Source organism: Antechinus flavipes, chromosome 2 (genome assembly GCF_016432865.1).
Source record: "Antechinus flavipes isolate AdamAnt ecotype Samford, QLD, Australia chromosome 2, AdamAnt_v2, whole genome shotgun sequence".
In the NCBI taxonomy this organism is placed as follows: domain Eukaryota; kingdom Metazoa; phylum Chordata; class Mammalia; order Dasyuromorphia; family Dasyuridae; genus Antechinus; species Antechinus flavipes.
This window is the reverse complement of record NC_067399.1, coordinates 479,007,492-479,023,051: the sequence shown is the minus strand read 5'-3', so window position 1 is coordinate 479,023,051 and position 15,560 is coordinate 479,007,492. Positions and strand designations below refer to the sequence as shown.

General features: G+C 29.5%; 1 protein-coding gene across 2 annotated transcripts in view; it reads left to right on the top strand.

Annotated features, from left to right (window-relative positions):
- URI1 (URI1 prefoldin like chaperone) overlaps positions 1 to 15,560 on the top strand; it is a 66,795-nt gene that overhangs the window by 33,900 nt on the left and 17,335 nt on the right. For both annotated transcript variants that reach the window (XM_051979760.1, XM_051979759.1), the window contains 2 exons: positions 7,760 to 7,838; positions 8,842 to 8,977. In XM_051979760.1, coding sequence (XP_051835720.1) covers positions 7,760 to 7,838; positions 8,842 to 8,977 — 215 coding nt within the window. The remainder of the gene's footprint in view (positions 1 to 7,759; positions 7,839 to 8,841; positions 8,978 to 15,560) is intronic.

The following is a 15,560-nucleotide window of genomic DNA, read 5'->3' as shown; positions in this document are numbered from 1 at the left end:
TTAGTGTATATCAAATGTTTTTTGGTTTAAATGCACATAGTCTGCAAGCAGTGGATAAGAGCAAAAAATCAGTGCAATCTGTATACATCATCATATTAAATTTTGACTATTTGCTTGCAGAAAATAATCTAAAACTAATAAGTTCTACACATATATTCAAAGGCTGCATTAATTTTCAATAAGAACAGTATTACCATTGTGCCCACTGGTGCTACAGTTAAATCTGTCAACATTTCTATAATGTACCTTTATTTTGGAGCACCTTATATGGCTCTTCCATATAAATTTGACAAGATTAATACAACTTCTGGCTTAAGAGTGAATTTTTTTTTCCCCTCCAAATTTTATCCTTCATGTTTGTTAGAAATTTATTTTTAGAGTAATAGAATTTCCAGGGTTAGCTAATTTAGAATTAACTTTGTTGCATAAGTGAATCTTTTGTATTAGCATAAAAATGAATCTTTTCTTTTTTTATATGGTAAAGTATCAAATTTGGTGTGGTTAAAGCAAATCTGCCACAATAGTATGTTAAAAGTCTTATGGAATGAGCTAAAACTGAGGTAAGGGTTCTGATTGGCATAAATGATTTAAAGAAACGAGGAAATGTAATCATGAGGCACTGGTTGATAAGATCAATCAACATATGGCATTCAAATTGGTAATATAAAAATGATGGCTGAACACACAAAATTGCTGCAAAGGTGTTATAGTAAAATAAGAGATGGAACATGATAAAAATGAAGATAATAGCTGATAGCTAATGGTTCAATAATGCTTTAAAGCATTGTATGTACAATATTGATTGAATTTGGTAAATTTTGATCTTTCAGGAGGGCAAAATATTTTTCTAGAAAATTTAATTTCTTTGTTTAAACACAATTCTTTGTTTTGTATTATCTGCAAACATGGCTTCAAAGCTTTTAGTGAAAAGTTCAAAAATTTATAAGAACCAAGAAAAGTTATTTGTTAAAAACAAATTATTAAAAATAAATTGTTAATTTTTTCTTTGATATGAGTGCCACTGTTCATCTAGGATTCATCCCACCAAGGAGAAATGGTTAACAATCAGGCTCTCTTTGTAGAAATTCTTAAGTATCTGAGAGATTCTGTTTGGAAATCTTTGGTCCAATGATTAGCTTTTTTTCCCCCCCATGATAGTACTCTAGCATACATTTTTTGTGAAATCCTCTTTCAATCAAAAATGTATTAGTCTGATCATCCAACTTATTAAATCAGATTTGGTTTAGGTGACATGAGACTATTTCCAATTATTAAATTTCTTTTAAGGAATAGATATTTGTCACTATTTAAATTGTTATTTTTACTTATCAAAGGCATTTTCAAATATTATATGTCACTTGGTAGAAAAAATAAAGGTTTCATGACAGTGATTACTTTTTGAACTATACTCAGTGAAGTTTTCTTCATTGCCTTTTTCTATCATTTGACCTATGTTCAGTGAATATAAACTAAGTTTCGGTTAAAAGCAAAATCAAATTAGGAAGACAAATTTACTGAGAAAATCTTATTTACAACCTGTGTCATTTCTCTCTGTTATGGATAACTGAGGGAAATATAGCATGGCACAGCTTTATTTTTATAATAACATTTTATTCATTTTTTCCTTTAAGAAACAGATAATTTTTTTACTTTTATTTTACAAGTATTGAAGATAGTAATGTTAAATATTCCAAATTTTCTAGAAGTGACATGCAGTTGATGTTGCTTTTATATAATAATAATGACAATAATGATATTTACATAGTTCTTACTATGTGCCAGATACTGTATTAAGTCTAATTTGATTGTTGCAGCAAACTGAGAGATGGTTGCTATTATCATTTCCACTTTAAAGGCAAGGAAACTGAGGTAAACAGACTCACTCCTTATTCAGTTTCTCAGGTAGTGATTGTGGTCAGATTTGAAGTTCTGTCTTTTGACTCTAGGTCCCAGCGCTTGGTGCACTATATAGTACCACCTAGCTGCCCCCATGAAAATGTAATAGAAAGGTGAATTTTATACTCACAATACCTTTATTTTCTCAAGTTCCTGGTCTGTTTTGGAGGGTACAAGAGTATTTATTAAATTTATCTGATAGACCTTTATTTAACTTTTTATTTTTGCGAGTTTTTTTTAACTTCTCATCTTTTTTTTTCTTTAATTTTGATCAACAAATAAGTAGTACAGTACTGTTTTTCTGATTTTGAAGAAAAGATATCAAGAAATAGAAATTTCCAAGAACTCACAAATAGCTGATTATATGTATTTTATGTAAGAGATAGAACTGGAATATAGTCCCTAGGACTATAACCTGTTGTTATTTTTATTGGATGACGATGTCTTTTAATAGCACAGTAGGAGTACTTGACTTGGAGTCAGAAGATTAGGGTCTTCATTCTACCTTAGACATGACCATGTGACAGTAAGTAAGCCACTTTATCTTTCATAGCCTCAGTTTACTGGTCTGTAAAATGAAGATAATAATACTTAGGCTATGTATCTCATAGAGTTGAATGGAAAACATTTTGTAAAATTTAAAAATTTATGCAAACATCTTAAAGGTTATGAGCCATTGTTATTCATAGTTTTGATAGAGCAGAGAATAATAACAGGTTAAATATGAAGATATATATTTTTGAAAAAGAGAAAGACCTATATGTTCACATTGTAGAAACACATCTTTATAAAATTGTTTAAATCTCCTAAGATAAAGTAGTATCCCATTTTCTGCAAATAGCAATTTAACTCTATAAATTTTGTTTCATTTACTGCTTCTCGGGAACGTCACCATACTTGGACTAGTTTGTGTATTTCTAGTAATAATTATTAAATTTTTCAAGGTATTTATGTAAGAAATGAAAAAGTACATGTCTGTTCATGGGCATCTTTTGGCCAAACCAGTTTCTTACAAGTTTTAGCCTTCTTGAGAAGGAATTTGAGTTTTCTATTTTGTTAGATTTTTGACAATAGGTTTCATGCATCTAAATTATTCTTTATTAAGACATTGATTTTTTTTTTTAAAGAAGGTTGACCAACATAAAAAAAAGATTAGTTTTCATAATTAATAATTTCAAACAATGGAACAGAGACATGCAAGGCTTAATTCTCAAACTATTCTTATTTATCAATATAACCATGATACTTGCTCCTTCAGGAAAATTCTGCTTAAAATTTTTACCTTGTGTCTCCTAATCCTCCATCCCTGTATACAGTTCATAGACCTTTTCAAGATGTTTTTAGAGAAAGATGACATCTTGATTATATGCTCAAACTGCCAGTGACACTTCATCATTAAATCCTGTTAAATGTGACAAGCATCTTTGCCATGTATGTTCTGAAATATAATAGATACACAATAAAATATTTGCTCAGTTGAATTAAAAGTTGCAAGTTTTGATTTCTTTTGGAAAGAGAAATTTTTTTTTTCCTGTCCAAATCTAGAAATGCTTCATGAAATTGCCTCTTCTTAAATAGTTACTGGCCATAGTTAAAAACAAAAACAAAAAACCTTCCTTAAATGAAACTTAGCATTTTGAAAAATTATAACTTAAAAATCCATTAAAATATTGCAAAATAAAACTGCACACACTGTACAAATTAAAAAAAACGCATTTTAAAATAATTATAACAAAACAAACTGAAAACTTTAATAATTGAATAAAATATTGAAACAAATTGAATTTTATTTCTATATAGGAAAATAAATTTTTATGGCAAAGATATTAGAAAATAGTTAATGAAAAAATTAACATAAGATTTGTTGGAAATGAGATCAATCAACTTTTTTTTCTTACAAGTCCTTCCAATTCTAAAAAAAAAATCAAATTCGGCAATCTCACTGCTTTAGTGGATGAAATTCCTTTTCTTTTTTTAAGTTTTAAGCTAGTCCCAGAAGTCCTTGTGTCACTTTTATACTAAACAAGTGATGTAGAACTTGGTTCTTTCTCCCAACATTTATTTTTGTCAGTTGTGTCCATGAAGATGATCAGAGATATTTGAGAAACTCTTGTTTTTTATGGTTTTTATAATACTTTAAAAGTGAAACATTTCTTAAGGGATTAGTGTTGATTTGCAGCATTAAGTCTCTCCAACATCCTCATCCTCTCCAACATCCCCATGTCTGTCTACCCATCCCCTTTTTTTAGTGAGAAGAAATTGGGGACTCATAAACCTGTATGAGTTGCAGGACCTCAACAAAAGAAAGAAGTACAAGTCTCCTACCTAGAAATGTTATTAATGTTTTATGCCTTTTTTTCTGTAAAGAATGTATTCTGTGCATTTGTACCTTGGCTGAAATTCTTAATGAGGAATTTGAAGCTTTATTTATATTGTTTCAGTTACCAAAACTTTTTTGTCCAATCCCAGTCTAGTTGAACAAGCAATCATATAATGAGAGACTATATTATGAAGCATATACTGAGTTAGATATTTTGCATTTATCCAAAATGTGTTTTCACTGTCCCCATTATTATAAGTTTTTATTTTTAAAAGACAAATGAAAGGTAGTGGAAAAAAGAAATATATATATATATATATATATATATTTTGAAACACAATATCACTATTTATCCAGTAGAGACAGTCTTTGAATACTAATTTTAGCAGTTCCTGCCTGTAGCCTCATCTTTTCTCTATGGTGTTTTTAATTTTTCATTCACAAAATTGAATTAAAAAAGTAAAAGTTTCTCTTTTTCAAATATATTAAATAGTAGAATGAGAACAATATTGAAACCTTTTATGAAAACAGAAAGAACCCTTTATGTATGTGTTTGAACATTCAGTGTTAACTTTTTGATCTTGTATTGTAGAAACTGTGGTCTTCTATTTATTTAGGGCAACCATTTAGAGATCACTTTTGCTAAGTATTATACATTGGACATTCAGTCTTACTGACTAATTCATCCTTTAGAAAAGTTTTTCAGGTTGTGATTTTTTTCTAATCAAGGATACTGTTTGACTATCACTGGCCTACTTTCTTCAGTGACAGCATTTTAAAATATTCCCTCTTCCTCCTCATATCCTTTTTTTCTTTGGTAGTGGCTTTTATTTAGTTTTAATCTGGTTAAACAAAACAAAACTAAACAAAACATTGTTGAGAATATAAGAGAGAAAAAAATTCAGAAATAACTGAGCCCCACATTTTAACTACTTTTCTTTATGTATATGTAGTATTCCTTAGAACATAATTATTAGTAGCACAGTGCCTGGCACACAGTAGCCATTTAATAAATTGGATGACTTAAAGAACTTCAGTTGTTTTGAAAGAATTTTCTTTTTCTTTCTTTACTGATATCAACTTCATTGTCATTTGGTAACTCTGAATATGTAAAAATTGTTGGGGGAGGAATCTTTTTTTTTTCCTCAGCATGTAGGCTTTGAAATAGAAATATATGCTACCTCTAATATTGCTTTCTAAATAGAGCAACATTTAACTGATCATCAAGGTGTTTGACTTGTACAAAATGTATACATAAATAACCCAAAGGAAAAAATAAAAAAAATACATAGTAGATTTAGTAAGTTTCATATTAATAATAAGAATTTTATTTCTCAATAAGGAAGAGATTCCCGTGGGTATTTTTCCCCCTGAGGATTTAAAAAGAGACATTTTTAGACACTGTGTAGAAAAATCAATATTTTCTATATAAAATACTCCCCAGAGATGTCTTATGTGTTGTTTTTTGAAAGGTTCTTCAGCTTTTTCTGAACAAATTTTAAAGGAAAAAAGTGCAAATATACTACAAAGAATATCAGATTAGACATAAAGTAGGTTCTAGTTTTATTTTTATACCCATCTGTTGCAAGATCTTTATTGATCTTTTAATATTAATTTGCCCCATGTGTTACCTTATCCAATTTAAGGTTATTGGTACCAAACAATTTTTTAAAATGGATCATGATTTAGAGGTAGAAAGACCTTAACTGGCCATTGAGTCTAAGTTTATTTACACATGAGGAATAAACAAGCACAGAGAGGGGAAGTGATTTATCAGTGTAGGGTCACATAGTAAGTGCCTGAAGTGAGATTTGAATCCCGTTTTTATTGACTTCAACTCCATTATGCCACATTGCCTCTGATGTTTTGAGAGTAATTTTTGAAATATCCCACAGATAGACAAATTTAAGTTGTTCGTATCAAACATAGTACTGTTGGTTCAGAAATGGGTGGTAAGTAAGCTCATGATTTTTATGCAATTCCATTTTTAGAGAGCAGTTATATTTCATTGGTAACTCTGCCTCTCCCTACCTCTTCTTCCCTCTTCCCTTTTCCCCTGCATGTTTGACATTTTTACCTAATTGCTTTGTTCATATTTCTATTGACAGTACCACCTCTACTTAATTGTCTCTTTTGGACATTTCAACTCTCATTTACTCTTTCTGTGCTCATTGGTTATATCCTAGCAGAGTACCCTCTTGAAACATTGCCACTAACCTAGAGAGATGGTGAAAACATTTTTGCTTAAGCTATTTTGAAATGATTTTCAGGGAGGAGCTGAATGGAATTAACTGTGGGGAGGGAAATAGAAAAAAAAAATTTACCATCTAAATTCCGAGAATATTGGTTGCCCTGTATTCAATTTAAAAAATATATATGTTTAAATTTTCTCTTTCTCTCTCTTATCATTCACTATCACTGGAAATGAAAAGAAAAACAAAACTCTTGTATTCAAGAAAAGCAAATTCTCACAGATTTATGTCAGAAAGATGTCTTATTTTGAACTAGAATCCATTACCATTCTTGTCAAGAGGTTGTGGCATGCATCATCATCAGGCGTATGGAATTGTGGTTGGCCATTATATTGGTCAGAATTCTTAAGTCTTTCAAGGTTAATTGTCTTTAGAGTGTTTTTGTTATTGTAGAAGTTGTTTTTCTGGTTCTGCTGACTTCACTCTACATCAGTTCATACATTCCTTCCCAGATTTCTTTGAAATCACCCCTTTTGTCATTTTGTGTGGCACAGTATTTCATTACATTCATGTACCATAATTTGTTCAATCATTTTTTAATTGGTAGATACCCTTATAAAAATAATTGTTATAAATATTTTTGTACATAATGGAGTGCTTTTAAATGTAATTTTAAAATTTCAAAGTTGTATTCTCTCCCTTTTCCCATTTTTCCTGACCCATAAAATGATATAAATAATTGAATTTGAGGAATTGAAATATTATAATTTCCCCAAGTTTTTCTGGTGAATGTTTCTTCATAATATTTGAATAAAATTCACAGATTTTCTGTCAGTTCTTTTAATTACTGGTTCCAGAACCAATATTCTTTACTGTCAAAGTGTTGTTAAACCTATGCATTAATTTTTTTCTTCTTCTGTAATTTCTTCAAAAAGGCCTGAATATTCTCATGTCGACCATCTTTCCTTTCTTTAGTCCTTGTTTGAATCTCATTACGGTAGCACTGATTTAATTGTTTCTCAGGTTGCCATTGTCCCAATGTTAGCCTTTTTTAAAAATCACATCACTAGCCTTTTTGTTTTTGCATCCTCTCTTTTCTAAGCATTTTTTTTTTTTTAGCCATGAGAAGCAGCTGTTTTTAGAAAGACTTGCATATAGTTTTGTTTTCTAGAATTTCAGTTTTTGTCCTAATGTAGGTCAGAGCCATTGCTTAAATAGATTTGTTAATTTTTTAAAAAATGATTCAATATATTTGGTTATCAAATGGTAGGCTGTCTCCTGGTAGATTTGTTTATTGTGTATATTTATTTAGTGTTTGGTACAAGGAGTGAATTAATCTCTTTACCAACAGGATGAAGGTAGAGCATGACTATGAGGCTCTTCAAGAAAGACTCAACACATTGCCTGATAAACTCTCTTATGATATTATGGTATGTATGGCATATTTCAATTTAAGTAACGTGATTAATCATTTTATTAGCATTAAGGTATATTCAGGCTTGTGAAAGAATACTTAATATTACATTAATTTTAACTATAGCTAAACGTTTGCTTCAATTCTTGTCTTTGAGGTCTGTCATAAATTTTCATATTAATGACATGAGAACTGATGACATAAATGCTAGCAAAATTTCACATATTTGGTATGCAGATCTATTGTGTAGAAAACTACAGTTATGACAGAAATACCGCACTTAGTCATTTCTTGTTACTCAGAGCAAGAACAGGCCATAATGTTTTGTAATTCACGGGATTAAGCTCTGGAACATTGATTTTTATATAAAAAGGTGCTGCTAATTTTTTTTTTTTTAATGATCTTCATATTGACATAGTGATCTATTCTTATTCCCTGAACTTGAATTTTTTATTCTGTGTATTTCTCGTGTAACCTTCATTTTGTTTTCCAAATGAACCAAAATTAAGAACTTGTACATATGATTCTTTCATGTGCAAACTTGTTAGAGCCATTTAAAAAAAAAAGTGTTTTTCATAAAAGCATTTATTTTATTAGAATTAACTTTCACTTTGTTCTTTTAAAAGCTGATTTCTAGAGTGATGCTTCATAAGTGAATATTTCATTTCTAATCTGTTTTCTTTAGGATCATTGGGTAAATAAAAAATTATATATTTAAGAGTCAGTGTTTTATAAACTTACATTGAAATTCTTCAAAGATCTGTTGACCACAATCATAGCATCATAGCCCAGAGATAGAAAATTGGTGCTGGTTTTTTACTCTGGTTGTACATTCATTTAGATTAAAACAACTGTGAAGTTGAGCTGTGTGATAGTGCTTTTTAAAATTTTTTTTATTTTAAATTTACCATATTCATTTAAGTGATTTTTTAACCTTTTAAAATTATTTGATACAAACAATATCTACTTTGTAGTGTGTATTTTTAACAACTTTTTTTTTTTTTTCTTTTGAACTACAGGTACCTTTTGGTTCTCTTGCCTTCATGCCAGGACAGCTTGTTAATACCAATGAAGTCACAGTTTTGCTTGGGGACAATTGGTTTTGCAAATGCTCGGCAAAGCAGGCTGTAGGTTTAGTAGAACATAGGAAAAAACGTATGTATTCCTTTTAGGGGGTGTTATATTCCTCTGTGTGTGTATGTGCCTGTGTCTGTGTGTCTGTGTTTTTAGTTATGTGCCTACACACACAAACACGTGCATAGACAAACACGTGCATAGACACACACGTGCACAAACAACAGGTCCAGAAACTATCAAATTTACAAATTATTATTAAGAAAGTTCCTTCATACATTAGTCAAGAATTACTGCAACTAAATTGAACTGATAAATAGTGGTGGGTGAGATTTCTGCTTTGGCAATGATGATTATCTTTATTTATTTTCAGAAATTAGAATTGTTAATTACTATTTAAATCTTGTGGGCAGTTTAAAACTTAGAACTCATTGAATTTCTTTTCATGTTGTCATTTTTGTACATAGTAGTATAATTAGCAATGAAGATTTGTTTTTGATACTGGTAGACTAATTTAGAAATTTAAAATTTAAAATTTAAATTTAGGTAGAAAATTTAAAATACAAGAAACATTTTTATTTAAAAAAATCATACATTTCCTCTCAATATTTTGTAAGTTGAATTCTTTTTAGACATTTATTAGTATTGATTTCATTTTAGGTTTTTAAAAAATGTTAACATTATTTTCATAAACTGTCATCCTATTTATTGCCTGTTTTATCTTTATTCTATAATTTTTACTTTATGTTAACTAAATCTTAAAAACCTATGTGGAGAGGAAGGTTCAAACTAAAATAATGGTTTTATTTTATTTACTGGGTAGTTTGAGGTCCCTGTCCTATTTTTCCTTAAGCATTTGTTATGCCGTACTTGTTTCAATTTTGTTTCTCTCCAAAACTATTAATAACCTAACTAGGTTACTATTCATTTTAATGGGCTGACTTTGCTTATAGTCCTTTTGTTTTATATGAAGTAGCTATTGTTTGAAAAATTCATTCAAAAATTAGATTTTTGAAATTTTTTGACTAATGTTCTTGCAACATGTAGCCATAGAAAAATATAACTAATTTGGATAGTCTAGCCATTCCAATATGTAGAGTTTTTTAAAACATTGTTTTTCAAATAGTCTTCATCTTTCTTTCTAGAAATACATATACACATTAATTTTCTTCTGCATACGTGAAGTAAGAGTATGTGATATAGGTATTTAAATTTCCTGAAGAGTCAGTTTCTTTATATGTAAATAGTTGGGTGGTGGTATCCTTTGCTTGCAAAATCAATTTTGTAGTAGAATTCTAGGAACAAAGGCAAGATAACTTCCTCTGTGTGTTTAAACTGATTCAGTTTTCTTTCTTGTGAATATTATCTAGAGTAACATGAGCATTTGTTTAGGCAGTAGATTATGTTTATAGAGTGTTTTTTTTTGCTTAACTACAAGGCACACTTTAAAGAACGTTATTGATGCTTTTTATCTACTTTCTTTAGCAAATATATAAGATAATGTTTTGATAAAATACTGTGCAGATTTCGTTATTCTTATGTTGTAGACTAAGAAATTGAGACCTAGAGAGGTAAAGTGATCAACGCATCTACTAAGTAGTAGGAGCAGGACTTGAAGTCAAACAAGTCTTCTGATTTCCAAGTTGAATATTCTTCCTATTCTATCCCACTGTATACCTTGTGGCGTGCGTGACTACTGAAGTTTGTGTATTCTATAGATATTTGAGAGAGTAAAACCTTAAACATTTTCCCTAATCTGTTAAAATAGAATTTTTTTTGTATGAGATAGTTCTAGTATATAGAGATATTTATGCAATTACTCAAGAAATAAGAATTGTAACTTTGAATAAAGCTTCTAAAAACACTAGCTTATTAGTAGAATGCTTGTTAGAGAGAATTTTTAGAATACATATTGATAAGTTTGAGAAATGTTACGAGTTAGCGTTAATTGTATTTTTGCGTTAATTTGTAATGATTTTGAAGGAAATGATTGTTTTTAGATATAGTGAGCCCTCCACGTTTTTACTGTTCTTTGAGTCTCTTGCATCCAAAAAAGAAAAAACCCTTTGAATTAAAATATATATTCAGACGTTCATTTTAGTGAAAATTATATGAAGACCGAGAGCTCAAATTCTCTGTTTAGCCTATATTTGAGAATATATACAGTGTTATAGTATTTATATTACTGATTCCATTAGGGTTCCTTTTACTAGGAAAATGGAATTTATATCTTATGTAGGGCTTTACCTTCATCCTTGATGTGGTTAATTCTTTATGTTAACTTTATCAGTGGTTTTACATGTTTCCAAAAGATTTGGTTGAAATTATATTCCTTGTAGAATTTTGGAGAACTAATTCTTAAAGTTGTAGAGAGATTAACTAAACATAAAATTTGGAAGAATAGATTTTGTGTGTGTTTGGCCAAGGTGAGGTAGAAAAGAATGAATAAACCTACTTACCAGTTTGACTTTGGATACTAAATTTTTGAAGACATGATTATGGGAGGTCAGAAGGCTTCAATTCTTGTCAAAAGGATTTTCAGATCAATAAATATATTTTCTCATTTTAGAAAAATGAATTTGGAAAGACCAGAGAAAGAAGGGTTAAAAGACAATTGGAAGTTTGGTTAGTACTTTAGCCAAAACTTTAATTTCCTTAATCTGCTTTTCCTGTTGATAAGAGCTTGAAGCAACAAGATGATTTTGCAAGTTGAAGTATTGTTCCTCTTCTTCTGCTTATGACATTTTTGATATCAGTTGAGATTAGTCACAGATTAGTGTTTTAGGATTTTTTGTTTTGTCACTTAGTTTAGTCATCAAATCGGTTTCCTTTAAATTTATTATGTAAAAGTTTGTGGATTTCTTAAGTGTGGATTTAATTTTGTCTTTGAGATAAATTTTTTTCACCAGAAAAATACATCTTTAATTTCATAATGGCTGTCAATGGACAAATAGGATTTGAAGAGACTAGGCTCTCTTTTATGGATATTTTCAGTAACATGTTCCTTTTGTGTACAAGAATGTATTGGTAAAAATGATTTGAATTTTAATTTTTGTTCTATGGGTAGGTATTAAATCACAATAACATTTAAACGATGAATTAGAAATATTGGTTAATAGGCTAAGTGTCTGTATCTCTAGAGGTATTTGACTGATTTCAACAGAGAATAATAATATTTCAAATTGAGTTTTTCAAATAAGTATTTGAAGCCCTGATTTTGCTATCTTGTGCTTGCATGTTTCTCAGATACACCTTTAAAACTGTACATGCAGTCTTCTTAAAAAATTTTATTGTAAAAACTTGATTTCTTGGTACTTAGAAGCAAGATAGTTTGGTTAGTACAACTGAAATGTTTGAAAAAAGAACTTTTCATGTACTCTAATCTTTAAAACAGACCACCCTGGCCACACACAGGTCTCCTAATTGGAAGTGGATGATAAAGATGGAGCTGCTGTAGTGGAAACCAAATGAATAATTCAACTCAGCTATATTAATATTTAATTGAGTGCCCATGGGGTGTGCAACGTTTTACTAGGGGCTATAAGGTAAGATCTTATGGAATATAGAACAGCCTGGCCCCTATTAGGGTTCTTTATATCAGTTCCTAGGTCTTTAAGATAAAGGTAATTACACAGTGCTTTACACATAGTAGGCTTTCAACAAGTATCTGTTGAATGAACAGAATGAATTTTGATTTTTCTGATTAGTTTAATTCATTTGGCACTTTTCTTGACAAGTTCCTGTAGCATGGTTTCTTGTACTTTAGAATGCAATGATTATGCTTTTGAATTAAAAGATGATATTTAGCTGTGGAATTAAAAATGGAGATAGGTTTAGTATGAGTTGGGACATTTTTGATATGGAAGTATAGTCAAGCTATTGCTAAACTATAGTGGCATCAAGCTTTATTGTTTGGGTGTGTGCAGATTTCACAGTGTGGGTAAATAATTCCTAGTTTGTGCTATCGTTTTATGACGTCGCTTTTGTTACCTGCATTTGAGTCCAAGAAAAGTTGAATACAACTTGAGGATATTAAAATTTAATCTTTAGTGGGAAAATAGAAATGTAGAAGAGGCCACTTATATATAATTAGGCTAGAAAATTCATTCTTTATGACTGAAGAAAGGGTGGGATAGAGCCCTGATACTTGCATAAGTATCTTATTATTTTCCCTAAAATATTGTGTGAAAACAAGTTTAAGAGGACATGAAAATAATTTGGATTAAATAATTTATGAAAATAATTGGGAAGATAGCATGGCATTAGATAAGAAGCCTTGCTATCAGAAAGACTGTATTCAAGCTCTTCCTCCTAGCTATATGCCACTTAACCTCTCATATTTCTAAACAACTCTAAGACTGAATTACTGATTTGCATAAGTAAAGAAAGTTTCTATAGGATAAATTCCTAGCATCAATAAAATCATAGTTATAAACCAAAATAAACATAGAAAACCCAAGCCCATTTCAAATTCTAAAAATCACCTTTTTTTTGATTCAGTATTTATAGAACTAGTGTATTTATGGGAAAGTACTTCTGAAACAATTATTTTTGAAAGAAAATTTGCCTGAATATTTTGACCTTAGCGAATTAAATAAAATTAAAAAAAAAAAAAAGAAATATAAAAACACATATTTTACAATATGTTGTGCCCATTGTTAAAAACTAGGGCAAACCTTGAAAGTAATTTTCTCCTTAATCTGTTTTTAGTGTCATTTACTGGTAATTACTAGGCATTTAAGGATTTTAATAAGTCATTTAAAAGTATATTCAAAAGATTTTTTCAGCACCTCTAAAGCTATTTTTATTTATTTCCTGTAAATGCTTATAACAACCTATAATTTAATGCTTAAAAACAAAACAAAACTCTTATTATTTAGGCTCAGGAAGAAATTTAGTGGCCTGGAAACTTTAGATTAAGTTGTTTTCCATGGCTGTCCCTGTTATGTAGCTCAAATTTTTAATAGGTAAGTTGTATTATCAAATCAAAAGAAAAGTTCTTTAGACAAAAGAAATAATTACTATTATTTCAAAGAAGGAATTTTAATTTTTACAGTTCTCTAGAACCTTCTTATCCAGTTCAGAATTGTTTCTATATTATTTATCAAAAAAAGATTTTTAAAAATCCCCAAAATAACTAATCATAAGCAAATCACTTCATCTTTTTGGACTTCCATTTTCTTATCTGTAAAAAGAATGAATTGGATATTCCATGAGTCTAATAATAACTAAGCTTCAGAAAGGAAGATATCATAATACACTTCTCATAGAAAATAAAAACTAAACCAGTTACTTTGCTTAAATTCAAGCTTTGTTGCATTTCCATATTTTCCTGTGTTTATTAGTCTTTATTTGTTCCTTGCTTTGGGAACTTGAATAGTAGAGTATTTATAATTGTCCTATGTGAGACTGTATTTATTATGAAAAAAATTCCCTAAAGGTTTTTAACTGCACTTACATTTTATTTCAAAAAACATTTGAATTGTCTTAATTTTATCTGGATGTATCATGTAAAAAGGTTTTATGCAGAGATTTGCAAACATTTCCACTAGGGGGCACTCTGTATTGAAAATGTTTTGAAAATGTTACGTAGTCTTAACAGAAGAGGAAAAGAAAGAGCTTGATATTGGAATGATTTTAACAAAAACTTAGGAAGTTCTTCACTATTACATTTCTACTGATAGTACATTTGAAAATATTGATATGAGAACCTTATGATTTATAAATTTTTGAATAGTATATAAAATTCTAGTAATTTGCATAAGGTCAATCTAAATTATAGACTGTATTGCAAAATATCCCTTTAAAGTCTGTTCCACTAATGTGATATTTCTGAATAGTAGTCCTGATGGGCCTATTTTAATGGATAATAAGACTCTGTAGTTTAGCAGTCTTCATATTCTCTGAACAATTTTTATGCTAGCTTTTCAACTTCTTTTTTTTCCCCTTAGATTAAACATGTCCTCTGTAACCTTGTTTGAGCTTTTAATTTGCATCCTAGGTAATTTTTTATTTATAGAAAAGGTAAAAACTTTCAGTCTAACCCCAGTTAAATGAAATTTAACAGAAATTCTGAATTAGTGAACGTTTTAGTATATTAAACAGTGTTTGCTGCAGAGAGTGTAGGCCTTGATTGTAGAGTGAACGATGCTTACTAAATAAATTATGCTGGGCTTATATTTGGACTTAATATTACACATTTCAAAGTATTTAAAAACTGCCATTAAAATTACCTTGCTATCTAGTTAGAATGCTTAGTTTTTACATCATTTAGGAATGTTTTTTCTTTTTTCCCCCATTCCCTCAAAATTCTGAATTTATTTTTGCTGTTTTCATTTACACATTTTTTTGTACATATGGAATAATCTTTGCTTTATTCTTTTGTACTTCTCAAAGCTGTATCTTTGATCTTACTGTTCTTCAGTTTTCCTTAGCATACTAACAGCTTCGTAAAGAACTTCAAACATTTTGTTTCCAGCTCAGATCAGGTGATTCATTCAAAAAAGCCGGGAGAAAAACACTTACTGTCCTATTTGTAAATGAGTCTTTTAACATTTAAAATTTCTAGGAAGAAATGTTAAATATTCATATCTGCATATTAAATATATTTTACTTTAAAGAAAATTAAAAAGAGTTTCAGGCCATTTACAATTTAAAATAATTT